Source organism: Diospyros lotus, chromosome 2 (assembly GCF_014633365.1).
Source record: "Diospyros lotus cultivar Yz01 chromosome 2, ASM1463336v1, whole genome shotgun sequence".
NCBI classification, from domain to species: domain Eukaryota; kingdom Viridiplantae; phylum Streptophyta; class Magnoliopsida; order Ericales; family Ebenaceae; genus Diospyros; species Diospyros lotus.
The window spans coordinates 5,123,537-5,144,746 of NC_068339.1; the positions used below are offsets into that span (position 1 = coordinate 5,123,537).

Genomic DNA, 21,210 nt, shown 5'->3' on the forward strand with positions numbered 1-21,210 from the left:
ACTTACTACCAAATCTGCCAAACAGTCCCTTTTAACTCTCCATCCACAACCTTATCCCCTCCCTCTCCCAACCTTATCCTCTCCCCTCCAAATTCCCATCTCTAAGAAATTTTAATATTCTCACAAAATATGCTGATATGTTATATATTGAAAAAAAATAAAAATAAAACAAAAAATCTACACTCACTGTGGTATTATATTTTTAAAAGATGCAAGAAATGTATAACATATAAATAATATAGAAATATAAATATATATATATTATTTGCGTTTCAAAGATTAATTAATTAGATGCGGGAGCGCAAGCATCCGCAATGGGTTTTCCTGCGAAAAGGCTGCTGAAGCAGTTTGAAGTGGGTCCCATATGTCCGCGCTCTGTGACACGCGGCGGTAGCCCATTGCAGTTTAAAGAAAGATTCCTGCTTCTAGTACAGCGTTCTTTTCTGGAAAATTAAAGCCGAATCCAATATGGGTTTGGAGTCCGCAAGAGAGCTGGAATCCAATCCCGTTTCAAGTCCGTTTCATTGATTTGTAATTGTTGGTCCCAGGACGAAACGGAGGGCCGTTACGGAACCGCCGACGCTTGTGGCTAAAAACCTTGATCGAGCACTCCGCCTTAACTCTCCGTTAGATCTCACCGGTAATAGGTTTTCCTTTTTATTTTTTCCCTATTAATCAGGTGACGTGGGTTTCAAAATGACACTGAAAAGTAAAAGAAAATAAAACAAAATTCCGAATTTAGTTTTTTTTATAAATTTTTAACATCTATATATTCTATATATTATATTATATATATTATAACAAAACAACTATCAATTTTTTTTTTTTTTTTGTCTATTTTCACTTTTTATTTCGATATTTTATTATATTTTGTTTATATTTTTATTTACCTGAAATGAATTTTTTATAAGTCAATAATTAAGGCTAAGTTTGTAGAAACGTGTAGTTCTTGAAATCTGTAAATGACTTTTTTCATTATTAAATAATGTTTGAAGAATGTGTAAACATACTGGTATATGAAGAGACAAGATCTAATCTATATTATTAATTTTTAAATATTAATATAAAAATTTAATTAAAATAAATTATAAAAAATTGAGACTTTCTTAAATCGAGAAAAATCTTGAGATATCATGCAATATCGTCAAATATTGACTACTAAATAAATTTTTTAAAAAAATAAATTTAATTTTTTATTTTATTTCTCATAATTTACCTCTCATTCTCTCTCAATAAAGCCACCACTCAAAACTCTAAAACCCTTAATTAATTCAGAATCATGCAAAAAAAAATACAAATCTTATATATGTTTATGTTATTACTTAATCTTGAAAAATAATTAATTTATAGGTTATGTTAAATTAATTATTTAGGCATAATTAAATTATTTTAAATAAGTCATTTAAGTTATTTTGATAAAATTAATATTTTGTATAAGTTATTTATATTTATCATATGGTGTCATATTTTTTTTGAAAATTTTATTATGTTTTATATTTTTATTAGTTATGTTATTAATTTATTATATGTTGTTATATTATTTATTATCTTTATAAGTTATTTATATTTATCATATGTTAAATTAGTTATTAGTTTGTGAAAAATATATAATTTTTAAGATGAAATTTATAATTATGAGATTATTAATTTTAAATAAATTTAATATATATAAATTTTCGTCTATCGCAAGAGAGATGAACGAGTATAATATTAGACAAGAATAAAAATTAACAAAATTTAAAAATAATGAAATTTACTCTCTCTCTCTCTCTCTAGACGTGTTTATAGAGAGACAAAGTGGAGTCGAATTGAGGGTAGGAATGGGAGGGCGGGGGTTAGGTTGGGGAAATTACAAATGCCGAGCGGAGAGGGGGCAGGACGGGGTGTCCTCATGGCGGGCGACACCACCAGGTGGGACCCACCTATTCCTTCCACATATACATTTCTTAATCCAATTAATTATTGAAAATATAAACCTTTTTTACTTTTGTCTTATGGATACACTCTTTAGTTTAGTTTAGTTTAGTTTAGTGTCCATTTGATTTGACTAAACTTTATAATAAATTATTTTCACCAAATCTAGTCCCAGTCTTCTTCCAAACCCCCCTTTTTGTTTCTGTTGCCACGCTATCCACGTTTGTTTTGTGTTGTGCGCCTTTCGCATTTGCCACAACACCTTTATAACTCTATCAGAGTTTTATTGTCAATTTTTATATATTTCCTAATACTTATTTTACTATCGTTTTCGTTATTTAAAAAATATAAATTGAACTTAATTAGCACTTGATAGTGTTTTTTTTATTTTTAAAATTTTTTAGCCATCACTTAAACTACAATTAAAAAATAAAATAAAAAAATATTATTTAAAATTTTAAAATATGTATATATATATATGCATATTAAAAGAAAACCAACTAGTTGGATCTTATCTCCAACACAAACCTAACTGGGCTTGACTTATATAGAGAACAGCTGTCAGGCAACAAATATTGGAGCCATCTCCCGAAAGGGCACGGTCCGATTCAACCAGCACCACACGAAATTATGCACACAAGGTGCTCGTTTAATTTCCCCAATGAATACCAGGGTTTAGTTTCGTGTGTTTGGCCTAAAATGACTTCCATGCCGCTTTGGGGGACGTGGGCGTGCGAGGCCGACGCGGACGTTTGGATGGCCGATCGAATTTGCGCACATTTTATTCAATTCTCTTGCTTTTGTTTGATTGGTTTTCATCTTTCAGCGTCTTTCTCCTTCAACCAATTGCTGCTTGTCGAGGTGTTGGTACTTCGGGTTGTCCATGGCGATGTTGTTTGTCGCTAGCGTTTCGGATGTGCAATTTTTATCAAGAAAGAAGCGAGTTGTTCTCTTGAGTACTTGTGCTGATTATATATACTATGCGAAATCGCTTTGACAACAATGGTTTTTTTTAATAAGGATTATAGCAATAGTAACGACTTCACTGTGCACATGCAAGTAATCGACTCTTAAGTTTAGGTGCTTGTGTAAAATATGCAATTTTTGTAAACTTTTATATGTGTTATTTTAACTGACACATTATCGTGTGAGAGAGGTCACATACTACATAGAAAGCTTAATTTTTTTTTTTTTTAATAGCATAGGAAGGAAAGGAGATCCTATGATGATTTGACGTAATAAAGTGAATGTAGAAGAATATCTAGTAATACTATTCTTTTTTTTCTTATTTTTTTATGACGATTCTATGTCAACTTTTAGATATATTTCGTAACTTGCATATAATAGTTTACTTCCACTTTGCATCTTGTTCTAATCAGCATTATTACTTTAGTGGTCAATTTGCTTTAATGACAAATGAAAATCACCACCAAACTAGCTTGGGTGATTCTTGGAAATTCTATACCACGCTTGGGTCATTTCAATATCCCCTTAGTGATCCATTCATGATCCCACAAAATGGTCCAATCCCATTTTCATAATTATACTAAAGATGCCTTGAGAAAGGAAAATAAATAATATAAAAAATAAAACAAATTTGAAAATAGAACATGCGTATTTAAAATGTTAATTTTTTGTAAACTTGATCGACCAACTTGATATTTTTCATGCTTTTTATGAAAAATACAATTCGATACAAATTATATTACTATTCTTATCATCATTTTTGGTAGGAATTGTCATTTAATACAATCTTATAATTTTTATACATATGATATTATTCAGTTTATTATGAATATTTAAATTTCAAATATAATAAGTTGATTATATAAAGGCGATCATTTTGCAGTCCATTTATTTTTTATAGATAAAAAGCAGTGCAAGGATAAGAAGGCCTCAATGAATCATTATAAAAAAGTAAAAAAAAAATGATTTGTAACATACACGTACAAATAAAATAATAAAAAATTTAAAATATAATTTATTTGGACCAAGTTTTAAAAAAGATTGACACTTAATGTAGTGATTAAATTATTTTTATAAATTAGAAGACATAAGTTAAAATCTTATTTAATAAAATTAATTATATTTTCTTAAGCTAAAAATTAGAGAGATATTTAAAAGGCATCAATTTATTATCAAAACTTCTACTACAAAAGAAGTAGACAAGGGAGAAAGAAAGTTTTGGGGGGGGGGGGGGGGGGGGGGGAACAGAACGGGGCATCCAACGCGTTGGCTGGCTGGCTGGCTGGCGAACGAAGGCCGCTCGGCGTTGGCAAACAGAAACCGCAATAAATTTAACCACGGTTAAAGAAGCGGCGGTGGTGGGTGGGGTTAAATTAACCCCTCCGCCCTTTCTCAATAGTCAACAGACGCCCTTTCCCCTTCACACCCATCTAATCTGCCTGCTAATCCCGCGACAAAGCCCCTTCCAACGCCTCCACCTTTCCCCCTAACGCCCCTGACAAACGCCGTCACCCCCACCTTTCCTTACCCCTGCACGGCACATCAGACGGCGGTTTCCTTTTTTCTCTTTTTTATGTCCATTCATAGCAATGCCCCGTTTGGCAAGACCTTTTTGCTAAAAAAACAAAAAATTCACTCCGAAGTTGTAAAATGGCCACCGTATAGTTTGGAAGGAAATTGCAATTAACTAATTTCATAAACTTACTGTTAGCCACTGTACTTTGAAAGTTTTTAGTATGTTTGGAATTTAGTTATGTTCCTTTCTACCTAAATGAGATGATCCAATAAATTATTTAAGGTGATAACAATTCATGTGATAGGGTAATTGACACCTACAAATATTTCGACACCCAAGTAAGTGAAAATTTAAGATAATATAATTTTTATAAGATTGAAAGTGATTGATTGGCCAACTAACTTATATAGGAGATAAAAGAATGGTTTCTTTCTTGTCATCGATGAGTTAAGAATGAAAATCTCAAGATAATTATAACTTATTCAGAGCGTAAGAATTTTGATATAAGAGCATTTCCAGGAGAGAGTGCTATTTTGGAGTGCTAAATTATCAATTTATAACTTTAAATAGTGTAATAGCACTTCTAAAAAATAAATCTGCTCCAATGGCAAGTGCCAAAATAGAGATATCATTAATATTTTAAATTCAAATAATTAATATTTTATAATAAAAATTAAAATAGACCAATTAAAAATGACGGTTGGAGTTTGCATCTCTTTCTTTTTCTCTTTCCAGAGATTACAAAAATGGCACTCCAAAAGGGTTATTGCAATTTTGCAACACCATATCCCATTCCATTAAAGTGGTTAATTTTTAATCTATGGTGTCATTTTGACAATTATGAAAATGGTATCTCAAATACCACTCCCCGTTAAAAATGCTCTAATGATGAAAACACAAAAAATGTTACAAAATTAACTTACATGAGATGAGTCCTGAAAATTAGACTCAATACTGAACAATGAACTTATTTATTGAGCCAGACCCGTGAAATTAGTCCCGTCCCAAGTTACATGAACTTACAATCTTATTATTATGTTTGCAATTTAAGATTTTAAACTCCAAAAATAGTATTTCAAATGCTAACCAAACGGGCCCTTAGATATCGGCGGAACGGTGCGGCCTTTCGACGTGGCGTCTTGCCGGTAAAAGCCTTTCCGGAACCGGCTATACCCGGTTGCCACCCGGGTTAGAATTTGACCGCAGTTAAATTGATTGCTAAAGCTGTTTTGACCCCTCTGGTTAACCAAAGCCTGTCGCTCCCTTTTCTCTGTCCGTTTCTCTCGATACTCGAGACTGTGTACGATTGTTCTGCCGCTGCAGCCAGCACAGCGATGTATTGATGGAAGATAATCGATTCCAGTCGCCTTTCAGACGAGAGATCTGATGAAGTGTCGAGAGCTTTCGTCGGAAATGGCTTCTTCAGAGGTGTCGTTCGCCAGAGGCGAGAGCTTCTCTCCGTCCTTCCGTGAAGCCAACGATTGCGCGGGGGTTTCCGTGGACGCTTCCGAGGAGCAGAGGGGCTACTCGACAGTTTCCGGCGGCGGAATAGGTAATTCCGGCGGTGATTTTGAGTTTTCCGGCGTGTTTGTGTTGATCTAGGTTTGGTTTTGGTGCAGTGGATCCCGAGAAGGCGCTTTATACAGAGCTTTGGCGCGCTTGTGCTGGTCCGCTAGTGACGGTGCCTAGACAAGATGAGCGCGTCTTCTATTTTCCGCAGGGACATATCGAACAGGTTAGTTTCCATCTCCGAACTAGCAATTACCATAGTTCTTTAATTTTACAGACGCTTAATTCATTATATATTATCCCAATTTTCCTTTTTTTTTACTACGTTGGTATAAGAGGCCTCTAGTTCGTCGTGGTCATTCAGAAAGTTTTCCAGAAAAAATATATGTATATGTGTATTTTGCTGTTTCTTGATATAGAGTTAAATCAGTTTATGGATGATGATGGCTGTCGTGTGGGTTCGATTAGGTGGAGGCATCCACGAGCCAGATGGCAGACCAAGAGATGCCTGTTTATGATCTTCCATGGAAGATCCTTTGCCGAGTGGTGAACGTCCAGTTGAAGGTAATTTCAATTTCATCAGCTATTTGAATTGAAGGTGTATTCAGGCTTCTCCAGTTTCGGGAGTGGTTTTCTGAAGTTCTATTGTGCGTCTTCCTGTGTAGGCTGAACCGGAGACTGATGAAGTGTTTGCACAAGTGTCTCTGCTTCCTCTGAAAGTAAGTTTCAACGATCATGTTAAAATCAAAAGCGTGCAGCGTTAAATTGTGAAATTTCCAACTTGTTACTTACAGGAAGATGAGAATGAGGTGGAGAAGGAACCGATGCCGCCTCCACCCCCACGATTTCACGTGCAATCCTTTTGCAAGGCCTTGACTGCTTCAGACACCAGTACTCATGGCGGATTTTCGGTGCTGAGGCGCCATGCTGATGAATGCCTTCCCCCCCTAGTTAGGATTCTGTACTCATAGGCTTGTTTGTCTTGTTCGTTGGTGATGTTGGAATTAGATTCTTAGACGAATTTTTGCTTGCTATTTGTCAGGATATGTCCCGGCAACCTCCAACTCAAGAGTTGAGTGCAAAAGATTTACTTGGAAATGAATGGCGCTTCAGGCATATCTTCAGGGGTAATAACTAAAATATATTTTGATAGCTTATGATACTCTTTGGAATTCCTTCTACTGGCTTGCATCTGAGGCATGCAGTATGTTCAAGTTCGTCATAATTGAGGGCCTTATGATTATTACTGCATAGTGTGATGGAGAGTTTAATGTTAATTATGTTCCTAACAGTCATTAACAAGAATTTAATGGGAATGAAAGTGTGCGTCAGTTTTCCATAGCATCACTGAAGTGCTTTTGTTTGTGAGAACATGGAAAAGAAAGTTATTGCTGGGAAGGAGAAGGCTATGGTTATATCATTTGTACTTTGAAATATTTGATTATAGCTTATCGTTATTATGTCAAAACGAGAACAATCCAGACTCTTGTCACAGTGTGACAGCTAGTATGGCCACATTATATTACATGATTAATTTCACAATTACTTAGATTGTAGCGGATGTCACAAGGAATACTCTCCCCCATAGAGATGTATTTAACTATGTCTTGAATGATTTCAATTTTCTGTCTGAGCCAGTTTGTTTGCTGATACTCTTACATCATTGTTATCCATGCCTGCCTTTGTTGTGCTTTCAGCACTTCACATATGACTCTCAATTTCATTCCTCCAAATCTATTAATTTGTAGAGTGATTTCTGAATAATCTGTCCTTCCTTTCGAATATTTCACTCATTCCTAAGCCTGCGTTTGTTGATATACAGTACTATCACTTTTAAGACTTATCTTGGTTTCCATTGGAGAAATTTGTTCTCAATCATGTTAAACTGTCGGTTTGATTTACATGATTTTGGGAATGCAGGACAACCACGGAGGCATCTGCTTCAAAGTGGCTGGAGTGTGTTTGTGAGTTCTAAAAGGCTTGTGGCTGGTGATGCTTTTATATTTCTAAGGTTCACTCTTACCACTATCATCAGTTTTTCCGCATTCGATTCTTTGCCCTTACTGATATGAAATGTTTACTTGGACTGTTGGATGTTTAGAGGTGAGAATGGGGAACTTCGTGTTGGAGTGAGACGTGCAATGCGACATCAGGGTAATGTTCCATCATCTGTCATATCCAGCCACAGCATGCACCTTGGTGTCCTTGCAACCGCTTGGCATGCATACACCACTGGAACAATGTTCACAGTCTATTACAAGCCGAGGTTTGTCTTTTGTTCTAAATAGTTATTGTAAGGGCATTCAATCTGTTTGGAACAACATCTTTTATGCATGTTTGTGCAAAAGGTGATCCATCATGTTTGTTTCGACCATTCATCATGTAACAGGCTACTAAACAGATTCGGTTAGCCAAGTCACCTACATTGTTAAAAGTTCAAACACATGAATCATCTCAATTGTGGAATTAATCCCTGTTTCTAGTACTACTTAAATTCTGCTTTTTTTGTTTTCTAATCACAGGACAAGCCCTGCTGATTTCATTATTCCATATGGTCAATACATGGAATCAATCAAGAGCAATTATTCCATAGGAATGAGGTTCAAAATGAGATTTGAAGGTGAAGAATCTCCGGAACAGAGGTATTGCCCCTGCAAAGGGACTTTTGACACAGGCTTGTTTTAGATTTTTCTCATAATATTAAAATTTGGCCAACTTATCAATTATTTACAAGAGAAATATTCAGTTGTTCAACTTACTTGTCGAGAAGAGAAATCAGCCATTTAATTTACTTCTTTGAAGGTTTGCTGGGACTATTGTTGGCATTGAAGATGCTGATTCCAAACGGTGGCCTGGATCTAAATGGAGATGCCTCAAGGTAGAACTTTATCTATAAGTAAAATTGCTATCACGGACGATGCAGAGGGTGCTTAACCTCATATTTTTGGGTTTAAGGTACGGTGGGATGAAACTTCTACCATTCTTCGTCCAGATAGAGTCTCTCCCTGGAACACGGAACCGGCCTTGACTCCACCACCGCTCAATCCTCTGCCAATGTCCAGGTCAAAAAGGACTCGATCAAATATGGTTCTTCCGTCCCCTGACTCCTCTGTTCTTACAAGGGAAGGTAGCTCCCCTTTCTAGTTACAATTGCATGGACAATTGATCTTTTCTTTTTTGAGCCTTTGTTTAGGTTTCATTTGAACTGGGATTGACATGGCTTTTTTTAAAAATTGAATTAGTTTCAACAAAGGTTGTAATAGACCAATTGCCAGCAAATGGGTTTTCAAAAGCTGTGCAAGGTCAAGAACCATTGACGTTGGGAGGTACCTTTTCAGAGACCGAATCTGATTCTACTGAAAAGACAGTTATGCGGGTTCCAGCATTGGATGATGAAAAATATGATGTGGCCTCTATTTCGGAAAAATTTGCACCTGACAAGCAGTTGCCAGTAGTGAGGCCGGAATTATCCTTCACAGATTTATTATCAGGTTTTGGGAAGGCCCAGCCTAACACATCCCATGAGAGTGGCATTCGAGCTCCTTGTGGTGATAAATCAATGAAGCAAAGTTTACCAAATCATAGGGGCAAGTTCAGTTCTATTCCAAGCAAAAGATCTGCAATTGATGCAGATCTTTCGCTCAACTTGTTAGATTCTGTCCAAGGCAGTGATGTGCCTTATGAGATACGAGGTGGCAGATGTGGTTATAGTGAGTATTTCTTGCTCCAAGGGCAAAGGGCCGAGCAACGCCAAGGAAATTGGTTGATGCCTCCACCACTCTCAACTTATCTTCAGATGCCTGTTCAGTCAAGAGAGCTGATACCACGACCTGAACTGGTAGCACAACATGAACCTGTGAAAGCGAAAGATGGGAACTGCAAGCTCTTTGGTATAGCACTGGTAACTAATGCTGTTTCTGTGGATCCAGGCCCACCACCATCACATAATACGGGCTGTGCAGTAGGTCATGTAAAAGTAGTGCCATACACGAAGCAGTCCCAAGCCTTGGAATCTGATGAGAGCTCTGAACAAATGGAGGGTGCCAAAGTGTCCAATCATTCAATTCCAAGTAGGGAGCAGGAAAAACCGTCCCACTTGTGTTCACCACATATCAGGGATTGCCTGGGGAAAGTCCAGGGTGGTTCAATTAGAAGTTGTACCAAGGTTTATGTGTGTCTATTTTCAATCTGTTGTTGATACCATTTTAGAAGTTCCTAAATATATTTGCTTATAAATGTTGTTTGTTTCAGGTTCATAAGCAAGGGATTGCCCTTGGTAGGTCCGTGGACCTCACCAAGTTCAATAACTACGAGGAATTGATTGCTGAACTGGATGAGCTATTTGAATTTAACGGTGAACTGAAGGCACAGAACAAGAACTGGTTGATCGTTTATACTGATGATGAGGGTGACATGATGCTCGTTGGAGATGATCCGTGGCCGTGAGGACTCTTCACGCTCATTATCTACTAACGAACTAATCATTCCTTCCCATTTTTTAATTTTGCGCCCCCATCTGCTTGACTCACTATGGTTTGCCATTGTTCCATATGCAGGGAATTCTGTGTCATGGTTCGCAAGATCTTCATCTATACAAAGGAAGAGGTCCAGCGTATGAACCCTGGTACCCTGAGTTCAAAGAGTGAGGAAAGATCGTTGATTGGAGAAGGCATGGATAAAATAAGCGAAGAATCTGCTGCAGCCATTGGTGCCATGTCAATGGAAGGTTAAGTGCATACAGAATTCACCCCCGAGAATTGTATGTTTGCTCTTTTTATTGGGGAAAGGTTTATGCAGTGGCTTCAGCATTGGCAGCAGCTATCTCGTGCTAATATAAATATAAAGGTTCAAGTGCAATTTTGGACATATGTTTTTTTGAGGCATTGTTGTATGTTACTTCATATTATGGTGAAATAGGGTAAGTATGCTCATATTCCCAGTCTCAGCCGTGACGGCTTGCGATCAACCGATAGATCGGTTTCCCGCCTTTTGTACATTGCTGCAACTTCTGTATGATGTAAGTAAAGAAAGTTCTTATATATTTGATGGGTCTCTGTCTTGTGTTTAACTGGAGTTTTTACTATCTTCCAGGTACATTGTGTGTTATCATTCATCATGCTTTATTTGGTATGCATTATTTTTTTATCAAATGTAGGTGTGTATAAATGATCAAAATGTATAATACAAATATTCTGGTCATACTCAGGTAGACCAAGAGCACCAACCAATGCACGCTCGTTTCCCGTAGCTAGGGTCATAAATTGGGATAAAACATCGGGATATAAAGATAAAATATTTAATTTTGTATCATTGTGTTTTAATTTTTTTAACAATACAATTTATGGAAAGCCTTTAGTCTTCAAAAATGAGATGGTTCCCTGTTGACCAAATGAGTAGACAAGGCAAGCAAAAGCATTTCTTTTGGCTTTGGACTGCCAAGAAGTCTCTTGAACTTTCTTTTTTAACCATTTCAAGAAGTTAGAAATCGTAGACATTATCCTTCGAATATCAATTCACGATTTAATATGTGCTCAAATTTCTACACTAACTGGACATTGGAAGAAAATGTGCTGTAGAGTTTCCTCTGATACCCCCCACATAGCCCACAGGTTCTGTCCGTATTCAAGTAAAGCAGCTTATCCGTTGAAAGTAATTTGGAATGCATTATTGCATGGTCTATTGTTTGTTATTGCAGTAAATTGGCTCCTGAAGGGAAACAGCAATATCCGCTGATGACGAATTAGGGAATATGTTGTAGTTGGACATAAACTGGGTTGGGGAACAGCAGATGTGTGTTTAAACGTAAACTGGGTTGAGTTTGTGGAAGTCTTGGAGCTCCAAGATACGGTTTGTGTGTCGATAGAGTTGTCTTCCAACAAAATTGACAATCCCTTGGGTGTAAAAGGTGAAATTCCTCACCTTCAGAGCCCCTATATACTGTTCTATGCTCGTGGAAGGGGTTAATCACGGTTCACAGTAGCGCATCAGGTATGAGGCACAGTGCATGGTGCCCAAAGAAGCCACCCCCACAAAATGGTGAAATTCTCACACTGCGCTTGTCATGACTCGAACCTGCATTTTTAAGTACAATCTGTTACCTGAGAACCAATCGTGTTACACCTGTGAGGGCAAAATTGATTATCCCGATCAGTGGCTGCCTTGTGCAACGCGCATTTGATAAAATTTGACGGGTTTTCATGGTTACCAGAAAAGTAAAGATAGTTTTGATAAAATTGGGTAAATTATTTTAAAATCCTCAAGGTTAAGTCTAATTTAGGGATTAATTTTAGAGAAAATGTATTTTTCATAATCATAATAAAAAATTGACTTTATTACTGTTGTGTAACTTGTGGTCATTATTATTATTTTTTAGAATTAATACATCTTAAGTTGGAACTAAATGTCAAGACCCTAAACTGAACGAAACCCAGCTTAAAACAAAAAAAAAAAAAACTGAACGAAACCAATCCAATTCTTCTTCAGTTGGATTGGTTTAATTTTATTTTATAAATTCAATCAAGATCCGTTTAAATCTGAACTATTATGAAATTCAAAATAACTTGATTCAACGTCAAATGTTTAGGCTGTATTTGATGTTTTCATATTATTTTTAATTTTTTAAGATAATAAAAATACGTTTATTTTGTAATTTTTAAAAATAAAAAAATTATAAAGAAAATAAAAAAATAACAAAATATTATTTTAATTATTTTCGGCCAAAACAATCTCTAAATCCAAAATATAGAAAACACAATCTATTTTTCATATTTTGACTCTAAAAAAGAAAATAAAAAAATATTTTTAAATTTTAAAAATAAAATTATATATTTATTTAAAATTTAAAAAATATAATATATCTATATTATAATTAAAAATATAAGATATATTATTAAGTATATTACACTTATGTATAATAATATTTAATATAAATTATCATTAATAATTTATTAATTAAATTTATTATTTTATTTTAATAATAAAATTTTATTAAAAAGAATTAATTTTAGCACTTAATAATTAAATTTATTAAATATTTTTTTTAAATTATAAAATAGACGTATTTTCTAAATTTTTGTTTTAAAAACAAATTTTTAAAATAACAAAAAATATATTTTTTTTAATTTTTTAAAAATAGACTATCAAAATAAAAAATTAAACATTAATTCAAAACTTAAAATTAAAAATTGAACTCAGTCTTGAAGTTTGAAACAATTTGGGCGACCACGAGAACTCCACAAACCAAGCCCCCCCTCCCTCTCTCTCGCTCTAACCCAGCAATGGATGCCTCCCTCCCTCGTTTTTCTCTCCCTTTGACAGATGAGAATGCAGTGTTGAAGTGATGTGAAGGGACGCCAATGGAGAAAACAATGGACAAACCGTTCCAAGTTTAAGAACTGCTTGCAGAGCAGCTTCATTCCATTTGGGGGATGGCAATGCATTGTTTAAGTAGAAGCCTAAACTGAAAATGCCTTGCCACATGCTTAAATTCAAGAAGAGCTACTTCAGAAGAAGCCTAACATAAATTCAAGAAGAGGTTCTTTAGAAAACTAACATATATAGAGCTAAGCTAATGCAGGTTGGTTGTCTATACTAGATTGAAGAACTACTAAAACAGATGATGCCTGATACTGGCCAAATCCCCAGAGAGCCCATAAGCCGCCGCCGCCGCCGCCGCTGCATGAACTTGCGTCTGCAGATATTGTTAGACGGGGAAAGCTCACAAACTGCATAGTCGGGCGGTTTTACCTGCAACTGTCGAGGTGATTGGTTGAGAGCCATAGATCATGCCAGCAAGCCAGCTGAATCCAAGAGAACTGCTCTGATTTGGTCTGGGTGGACGTCTTGGCCTTCTCTGCATTGCTGAATATGAAATACACGAAGTTATCTTCCATTTCAAATTTCCCGTGCTCAAAAGACTAGTTTAGTGATCAAATCTAACAAGTATGGGAGAAACCTATATTAATGTTATGAGAGTAAGAGAAATGGGATCTAGGCTCCAAGTGCAATCCTATATTACGTTTGATTTTTACATTGTCAAGTTTGCAGCCAATCCCAGGACATTATGTCAAAGAAAGATGAGAGAATGGTACCTCAGCTCGAAAGATATCCAATGCAAAACCATTGAAGCAGCTGATGACAGCTTGTTGGATGTCGAGCCCAAGGTCGTCCAGAGCCCTCATGGTTGAGAGCAAGAGACCTGGTCTGCGGCCACAAAACATGTGGATGTTAACAGCTCTTCCTTCTCTCATCCTTACTTCAACCTACAAAAACAGCAACAACGACAAGGCATTATTCTGAAAATTTCTCTTTGATCCTAATGTGCTTTAGCATGAAAAAGAAGACCACCAAAGAAGTCATGCTCATTATGAACAGACTGTTTCAAAATTAAGTTTTTTCACTGAGAAGAATGAAAAAAATACCCTTGCAGGCTGTCCGTTTGGGCTTGGCAATGAACTTGGGCAAAACTCTTCCTTGATACGACCGGGCAGAGAAGGTGGGGTGGGTGTCAAAGGGTAGAAGCTTGTGGTCGTGGGTGTCAATAAAGAGCCAGGAGGGCTTGATTCCAGTTCATTGTTGAGGTCATTGATCTTCTTCAGAAGCTCCTTCAAGTATTCAATTGCATCTCCAAGAATTGAAGCCCTATCCATCTGTTAACGCACAGAGTAATATGAGCTGCTATGCCATTTTTCCCAGAGAACAAGTGCATGATCAATGTGTTCAAGTAATATCAGAACAAGACATTATCAAATGATGCATTTATATACAAAAACAGAGAAAGGGTAAAGTATGATTGCTAGGAATACCTAAAATTTCAAGCCCTTTCTTCTCATCAGATTGTAATCAGTAGAAACAAAACATCCTCCAAAATTACTTGTCAAAAGAAGAAATATAATATTTCCAAAGTATCGGCAACTTTTGATATTTCCAAACCCATTGGGATCAAACAGGATGCGGGATAAGATAGGCATTACATTCACAGTTTCTACAGTTTAAGCAGATTTTAGAGAAGTTTGGTGGCCAAATTTTTGAAGGTACAACAAATAGAAACAACTACTTTCCCACTTTAACTAAGATCTAGCATTAATTCTTCGATTCATATGAACACCTTGCAAGAAATTTGTCTAACTTGTGGCTTAGATCTCCCCAGTACAGTCCAAAAAATTTCCAGCCTGGATTACCTAATAAATTCTCATCAAAGTCACATATTAAATTCATCTCAAGCAGTTACCAAGTAGAAATTCAAACTCCAGAACACTCTTGCTCATAGAAGTCCGAAGGAAGCCACCGCGGAGGAGCGATTGAACAAGAGGTATAAAAAAGGGCAAACTTCAGAGTAATCAAGAAGGAGAACCGAACTTCTCAGTGAACAAAGCAGCATTCACAAAGATTCTTGCCTGTGGTCCAAACCCATTCACCCATTTTCCAAACCACTCCATCCAATTCATGTGACTGAATTTAATGCCAATATTCATACCCAATTCAAAGCAAGCAAAAATGGTGGTTACTAATCCAAAGCATGCCAATAATTCAATCCATAATTCACGAGAAATAAGTGTAGCGAAATTCTCACCTTGCTAATCTTCGGCACCACAGAGCGCAGCATGTAAAGCCTGTCGTTGAGCTTCTTCCGGCGCCGCCTTTCGGCCATCAGATTCTTTGCCGGAAGCCCCTTCTTTTTCCCCTTCTGATCTACACCGGTAACAGTACTGTTAGCATTGGAACTGGTTCCACCATTTTTGCTACTTTCTTCCACCTTGTTGGTTTCCATGAACTCGTCCGAATCGTAATTCAGACCAGACCCGTCAATGCTCAGGTCCTCAACCTCTTCCCCACTACTCTGTTTCCTCTTCCTCTCATTTTCTCCTTCGGCAACCAGAACTTCAAAATTGGCGTCATTGTTGGCCAAATTCTTCCGCAGAGCCGCTCGTTTCTGAAACAGAGTCGGCTGCTCGCCGTTCGAAGCGAAATTCTCGAGCGGCTTCAACAATTTGGAGCGGTTGATGAACAAAGAGGGAGCTGCAGAAGAAGCCTCGCCGAAACCCGGGAACCCGACAGGGCCGAAACCGGGACCCGTCACCGGGCGGGCGTTTCCGGCCAATTGGAGCAACTGAGAGGTGGAAAATTGAGGATCGGAGCTCAAATTCGGAATACCCAGATGAGGCTGCGGCCTCAAATCGCCGAAATTCTCAAGAAATCCACTTTCCAGACCCAGATCGAAGGCGTTCTCTAGTGGGTTGAGAAGCGGCGGCATGGCAGGCTTGAGGGGCAGGAAGTACGGCGGCGGAGCGGGGTCCAGGCCGGTGAACACCGACGCCGACGACGGGGAACACGAAGCCGACGAGTCCACCGGCTGGAGCAGCAAACTGTTATCGGCCTCGCCGAAGCTCGCCGGGAAAGTGATCCCGTTGCTGGCGTTCAAATACCACTCCTCGTCCTCAACTCCGAGCATTGATTTGAACGTGGAGATTGGACCCATCTCGTGCGGGTTATGGTTCTCCATGCCTAATCCGGCGCCGCCGCCACCATTGTTGTTGTTGTTGGGCTCGTCGGCTCTGTGCTCTTCCATCCACGGCAAGCCGGTAACTCTGGGCAACATCTTTCTTCTGGTTCTGCTTCTCTTTTCGTTGCTTTCCTTCGAGAAGAAGGGCTTTATAGAGAGGGGGAAGAGAAGCAGGAAAACGTTGTTGGGGAAGGGAAATGGAAAAGGCTTTTTCAGAGAAGGGATTTGAGGGAAATGTGAAGGGATGAGCTAAACGCCATCACTGCCTTCCAACGTTACCGTTTCTGAGGCTCTTGTGTAATCATTAACAGGGCATCTCTGTGTATGTGTCTATCTTGCACTCCTATATATATATATATATATGTATTGGTGTATTTATTTATATAATTGTATATGCATATGTTTTTAAATTTGTGAAAATTACTCGAGGTTTTAGTAAAAAAAATTGATTTCATATGGGTTTGGACAATATTTAGGTTTTCTTAATTTTAATTTATAAAATTTGTCATCTTAATTTTAATAAAAAAATAAATTTAATATCAGTAAATATTTAATTATAATAATGTTCTGTATTGTCACGTGACTCGTAAACTGTTATATAAAAAATCATGTAAACTTGTTTATGCATGCTTAAACACAATGATTATAAAGAAAAAGTAAAATGTAAATGTTTCACCAACGTGAAATCAGTAATAATTTTGTAATACCAATTGATTGGTCAAATTTAAAACTGCATAGAGAAAATGAAAGCACAACACAATTTTCGTGCCTACATTTTTGTCTCATTTGGTTTGATTAAGTAGCCATTTCTTTTTGTCGCATTAATATATGATATTGGATGAACCATATTATATATATATATTTATTTATTTATTTATTTATTTATAATAGATGAGTCCTTTTGATTCACGCACATTTAATCAGTTGATAAGTATTTTTTTTAGAACAATTTATTTTTAATTAAAAAAATAATAACATTGTCAACACACAAAATTAACACCAAAACCAAATTGGTAATTGCAATTTGACCTATTATAGTCCATTTCACATCACTTAATTTTTCTTTTTACTTAACAATTTAAGTAGTTTTTGTTAAAACAAGTAACATAAAGTTATATAATATATTAAAATAAAATTAAAATATTTTTTAGACTAAAATATAGAATGATTAAGATAAAATCGAAAAATATTCTAAATTTTTTATCAAACTATTTGTTAAATTCTTTGAAATGCACGGGTAAAAGCGTTGTTTGTTCTTATCATTAAGGATCAAGATAAATTTATCCGGAGAGAGGAAGAGATAAATTTATTTAAAAAAATTCATATAAAAAGTCACGTGACTTATTTTTTAAGGGTCGCTAGATAAATTTAACAAAAAATATTTTTATTTGTAATGCTTTTCACATCTTACTTTTTTTTTTTATCTATATCTTAATTAATAAATATTACTTTGATAGGATATTTACTCGCATTTAATTTATTGTGTACCCTTAAAGTCGGTGTGACTTTTATTTTTTTAAGTAGAATAATGGAGTGAGAAATATATATTTTTATATGAACTTATTAAAAATAATTTATCATAGCAATTTATAAACATATTGTGGGAATAGTAATTTGTACCTAACTTGATAGGTACATGTCATGAGATTTTTATTTTATTATTATTATTTTTTATAAATGTCGTGAGATGAGTCCAATTAAAGGTGAATATTTGATCTGTTGAATTTTTAAATTGACTAAACTTTAAAAACTGATCAAACTAAATTTAGAGAGTTTGAAATTGACAATCAACTCTCAAAAAGATTAGAGAGTTGATTGTCGAGAGTGAAGACTAAGGACTATAGATAATGAAGAGATTAGAGTGCTTGAAGACTACTAAAAAATAATGAAAGGGAAAAGACTTAGATGATAAAAAAACATGTATTAAGATTGGAGTGACGAGAATATACAAATACGACGAAAAGACTATAGAAGAGAAGAAAGACAGAGTCTAAGTTGATGAGTTAACGCAGGGTGTGCTTTAGAATTAGGGTTTAATTAATATATATATTATATTCAAAATGGTGGCATTTGATATACATTGCCCGATTTGATTAGTTCAATTATTTTATAAAATTAGTGAAATTCAACCGAATTAATCATGAAAAATAATTGAACCAAATCAAAATAAAAAACTAACTAAATCGAATTGAGAATTTCAATCAACTAGATTCAATTAACTAAAACTTTTGCATGCTCCTAGATTTGATAATTAATTTAATTATAATTTAAAATAAATTATTTTAAGTCACAATCTCACAAAACCCTCAAGCATGGAGATGGTTGTAGCAATGGTTATTGGGTACGAATATTATTAAAAAGGGTTTGTAAAACATGATTGGATGCAAATGTGTCTTATGATGATTTGGGTAATGATTTATTTCTGTTATACATTATAGTATTTTATTTATATTTATATTAATATTAAAATATATCTTGCTAATTTTTATATTAAAACTGACTTATTTATTTTAACCATGCTCTTGTAATGTTAATCATTGTCTTCTCTAAAGAATGATTTGGATAATGTTAATCGTTATCTTTTTTAAAGAATTATCAATGTGTAGTAAACTTATATTTAAAAATATTTTTATTAGTTGATAATAAATGTGTTGTATTTTGTAATATTTTATTAATCAATAAAATATTCTATAATTAAAAACAATGTAACACAATATATATTGTCAAAAAATAATATATGTTTTTATTATATTTTAATTTTTGTCTTTAAAAGAATAGTTAATATTGTCTTATATATAATGGGTCTAACAATAAATGCACTTCATTCATTTTTAGATAATCTCCATTTATTATACCTTATTCTTAATATCTAAATAATAATTCTATTAATTAGTGATAAATGCATCATATGTTTAAAGAATATTAATATATATATATAAATTAATAAATTTTAAAAGGTGTGTCGTGTAATTTGTTTTATTTAATAAAGTGCAAGAGATTAAAAAATAATTAGGCTAATTAATATCCTTAAGGTTCCCAGGCAGGCAGGCAGGCACTAAAGGGGGAATAATAATAATTGGGCCAATTGCCATTGCGCATTTATGAAGAGCCAAGTTTCTCGTGAAAACCCCAATCGCAATCCCAATCACAATCACAAAGCCCTCTTTATTTTGGGCCCTACCCAAACTCCCCCCCTATGTAATAACGCGACCCTTTTCAAGGATTTGCCAGCGCTGCTGTCAGCCTTATCAATTTTCTCACCCGCATATATATATAAATATTTTTTTTGTAGTTTAATATAAATAAATAATATTATTAATTAATACAAATATTTAAATAACTTGTCAGTCACATTCTATTATTAATAATAATAGTAATAATAAAACAAAAACTATATTCACAACAATAATAAAAGGCGATGGTTTTATTTAAAATAGTTTCTTAATGTGATTTAGGATGATGATGTCATTGTTGATAAAAATATTGAAATTAAATTCCACCACTAACCTATTATTTAATAAAGAGATGCTCTTGTTTGGCCTAGCTAATTATCAAATGGAATTTGATCATATATAAGGGTAATATATTATATAAGATAAAATTATTATTTTCTTATTGAATTTATTTACCTTTAAATGGGATGATAGAATTTATATATATATATATTTATAAATTTGGTTGGCCAGTTGGGGCACGGCAGCGCAAATAAATGTGTTATGTGGCTCTGCGTAACAAGTGGAGGGGGGGATGCTTATTGATTACACAGACTTTGAAATTGCAATCCCATAAAGAAAGACAAATAAACATCAAATATTTGAAGTTGAAGTGTCGAAGTTGGATATGGGAACTTGACTTTGAGGAAGGCAATGGCAAAGGCAAAGGCAATGGCAATGCCGCTTGGCCTTGGGGGGTGAAAAAGGCGAAGCCGCATTGAATGTTGGCGAACCATGCCCGTGAATCTGAGACCATTATTATTATTATTATTGAAAGAAATATGTTAATTCATTTGCCCTTCCACTGGGGCTCTGCTCTGCCTCTTCCTTCCACCACTTGCCCCACTTACCACTCACTCCTCCATCCATCTATCTATCTTTACAACACAAACAAATATACATAGAGTTATTGTTCAATTCCACCTACCTACTACTACTACTACTACTACTGCTACTACAACTACATCCCTCACAAGAAAAACTCCCCCAAATTCTTCATATGCCATAAATTGTGGCTACCATTGTTTCAATTTATAATTCATTCAATTACAGTTTGGTTTAATTTTATTTTATTTTATTTCTACTCTACTTTAACGTACATTTTGGTCGGCCCAATCCAAAATCACCAAGATGCAATTTGTAGAAGTGAGTTGGGCCGGTGAAAAGCCCAAAGTTAAAAGCCTATATGGGTGGAGGCGGCCTCAAGTCTGGTCAAACAAGAAAGAAATGTGGTTGAACTTGAAGGTGAGATGCTGCCTGCTCAGCTTCTCACGCTGCGCCCTTCACCTAACTAACATACCCGCTTAATCTTAGAGATTATTGATTAATTTTATATAAAATATATATATTTATAAAATTAAATGATACTATACATACATACATAAATTTAAAACATGAAAATAGAGTTTGATTTAAAATATATAAGCGATTTGAGGCAAGGCTATTATTAGATATAAATAAATAGTCTTTGTCAGTCTTTTATATATAATTTTTTTTATTATAAGTAAGATAAAATCAAGTAGTCACGAAATACACTTATTATTTTATTTTACTTAATTTATTATTTTATTCACAAGATTAAACACAATGTG

General features: G+C 35.1%; 2 protein-coding genes across 4 annotated transcripts; one reads left to right on the forward strand and one right to left on the reverse strand.

The window, feature by feature from the left end:
- The first annotated feature begins 5,630 nt into the window (after positions 1 to 5,630).
- LOC127795143 (auxin response factor 2B-like) lies at positions 5,631 to 10,973 on the forward strand. Of its 2 annotated transcripts, none has more exons than XM_052326621.1 (14): positions 5,631 to 5,948; positions 6,016 to 6,131; positions 6,374 to 6,469; positions 6,571 to 6,624; positions 6,700 to 6,855; positions 6,948 to 7,032; positions 7,826 to 7,916; positions 8,007 to 8,171; positions 8,428 to 8,547; positions 8,708 to 8,783; positions 8,861 to 9,032; positions 9,148 to 10,076; positions 10,157 to 10,347; positions 10,462 to 10,973. In XM_052326621.1, exons 1-14 carry the CDS (start codon positions 5,783 to 5,785, stop codon positions 10,634 to 10,636), a joined length of 2,592 nt encoding a protein of 863 aa, XP_052182581.1. In that variant the 5' UTR covers positions 5,631 to 5,782; the 3' UTR covers positions 10,637 to 10,973. The 2 variants fall into 2 exon arrangements, with proteins under 2 accessions (XP_052182581.1, XP_052182583.1); XM_052326623.1 differs by having other exon boundaries at positions 5,632 to 5,948; positions 9,148 to 10,070.
- A 2,318-nt stretch (positions 10,974 to 13,291) lies between these two features.
- On the reverse strand, positions 13,292 to 16,717 carry LOC127795843 (transcription factor ICE1-like). Of its 2 annotated transcripts, XM_052327769.1 has the most exons (5): positions 15,477 to 16,717; positions 14,326 to 14,553; positions 13,996 to 14,166; positions 13,652 to 13,765; positions 13,292 to 13,595 (listed from the first exon to the last, which is right to left on the reverse strand). In XM_052327769.1, exons 1-4 carry the CDS (start codon positions 16,500 to 16,502, stop codon positions 13,688 to 13,690), a joined length of 1,503 nt encoding a protein of 500 aa, XP_052183729.1. In that variant the 5' UTR covers positions 16,503 to 16,717; the 3' UTR covers positions 13,292 to 13,595; positions 13,652 to 13,687. The 2 variants fall into 2 exon arrangements, with proteins under 2 accessions (XP_052183729.1, XP_052183728.1); XM_052327768.1 differs by having other exon boundaries at positions 13,292 to 13,765.
- Between the last annotated feature and the right edge of the window lie 4,493 nt (positions 16,718 to 21,210).

Coding starts and splice junctions, on each gene's coding strand:
- LOC127795143 (XM_052326621.1), top strand. CDS start 5,783: ATGAAGTGTCGAGAGCTTTCGTCGGAAATGGCTTCTTCAGAGGTGTCG. Junction 6,625..6,699: donor TGTCTCTGCTTCCTCTGAAA/GTAAGTTTCAAC, acceptor TGTTACTTACAG/GAAGATGAGAATGAGGTGGA. Junction 8,548..8,707: donor GAAGAATCTCCGGAACAGAG/GTATTGCCCCTG, acceptor ACTTCTTTGAAG/GTTTGCTGGGACTATTGTTG.
- LOC127795843 (XM_052327769.1), bottom strand. CDS start 16,502: ATGTTGCCCAGAGTTACCGGCTTGCCGTGGATGGAAGAGCACAGAGCC. Junction 14,554..15,476: donor TGGTGCCGAAGATTAGCAAG/GTGAGAATTTCG, acceptor GTGCGTTAACAG/ATGGATAGGGCTTCAATTCT. Junction 14,167..14,325: donor CAAACGGACAGCCTGCAAGG/GTATTTTTTTCA, acceptor CTGTTTTTGTAG/GTTGAAGTAAGGATGAGAGA.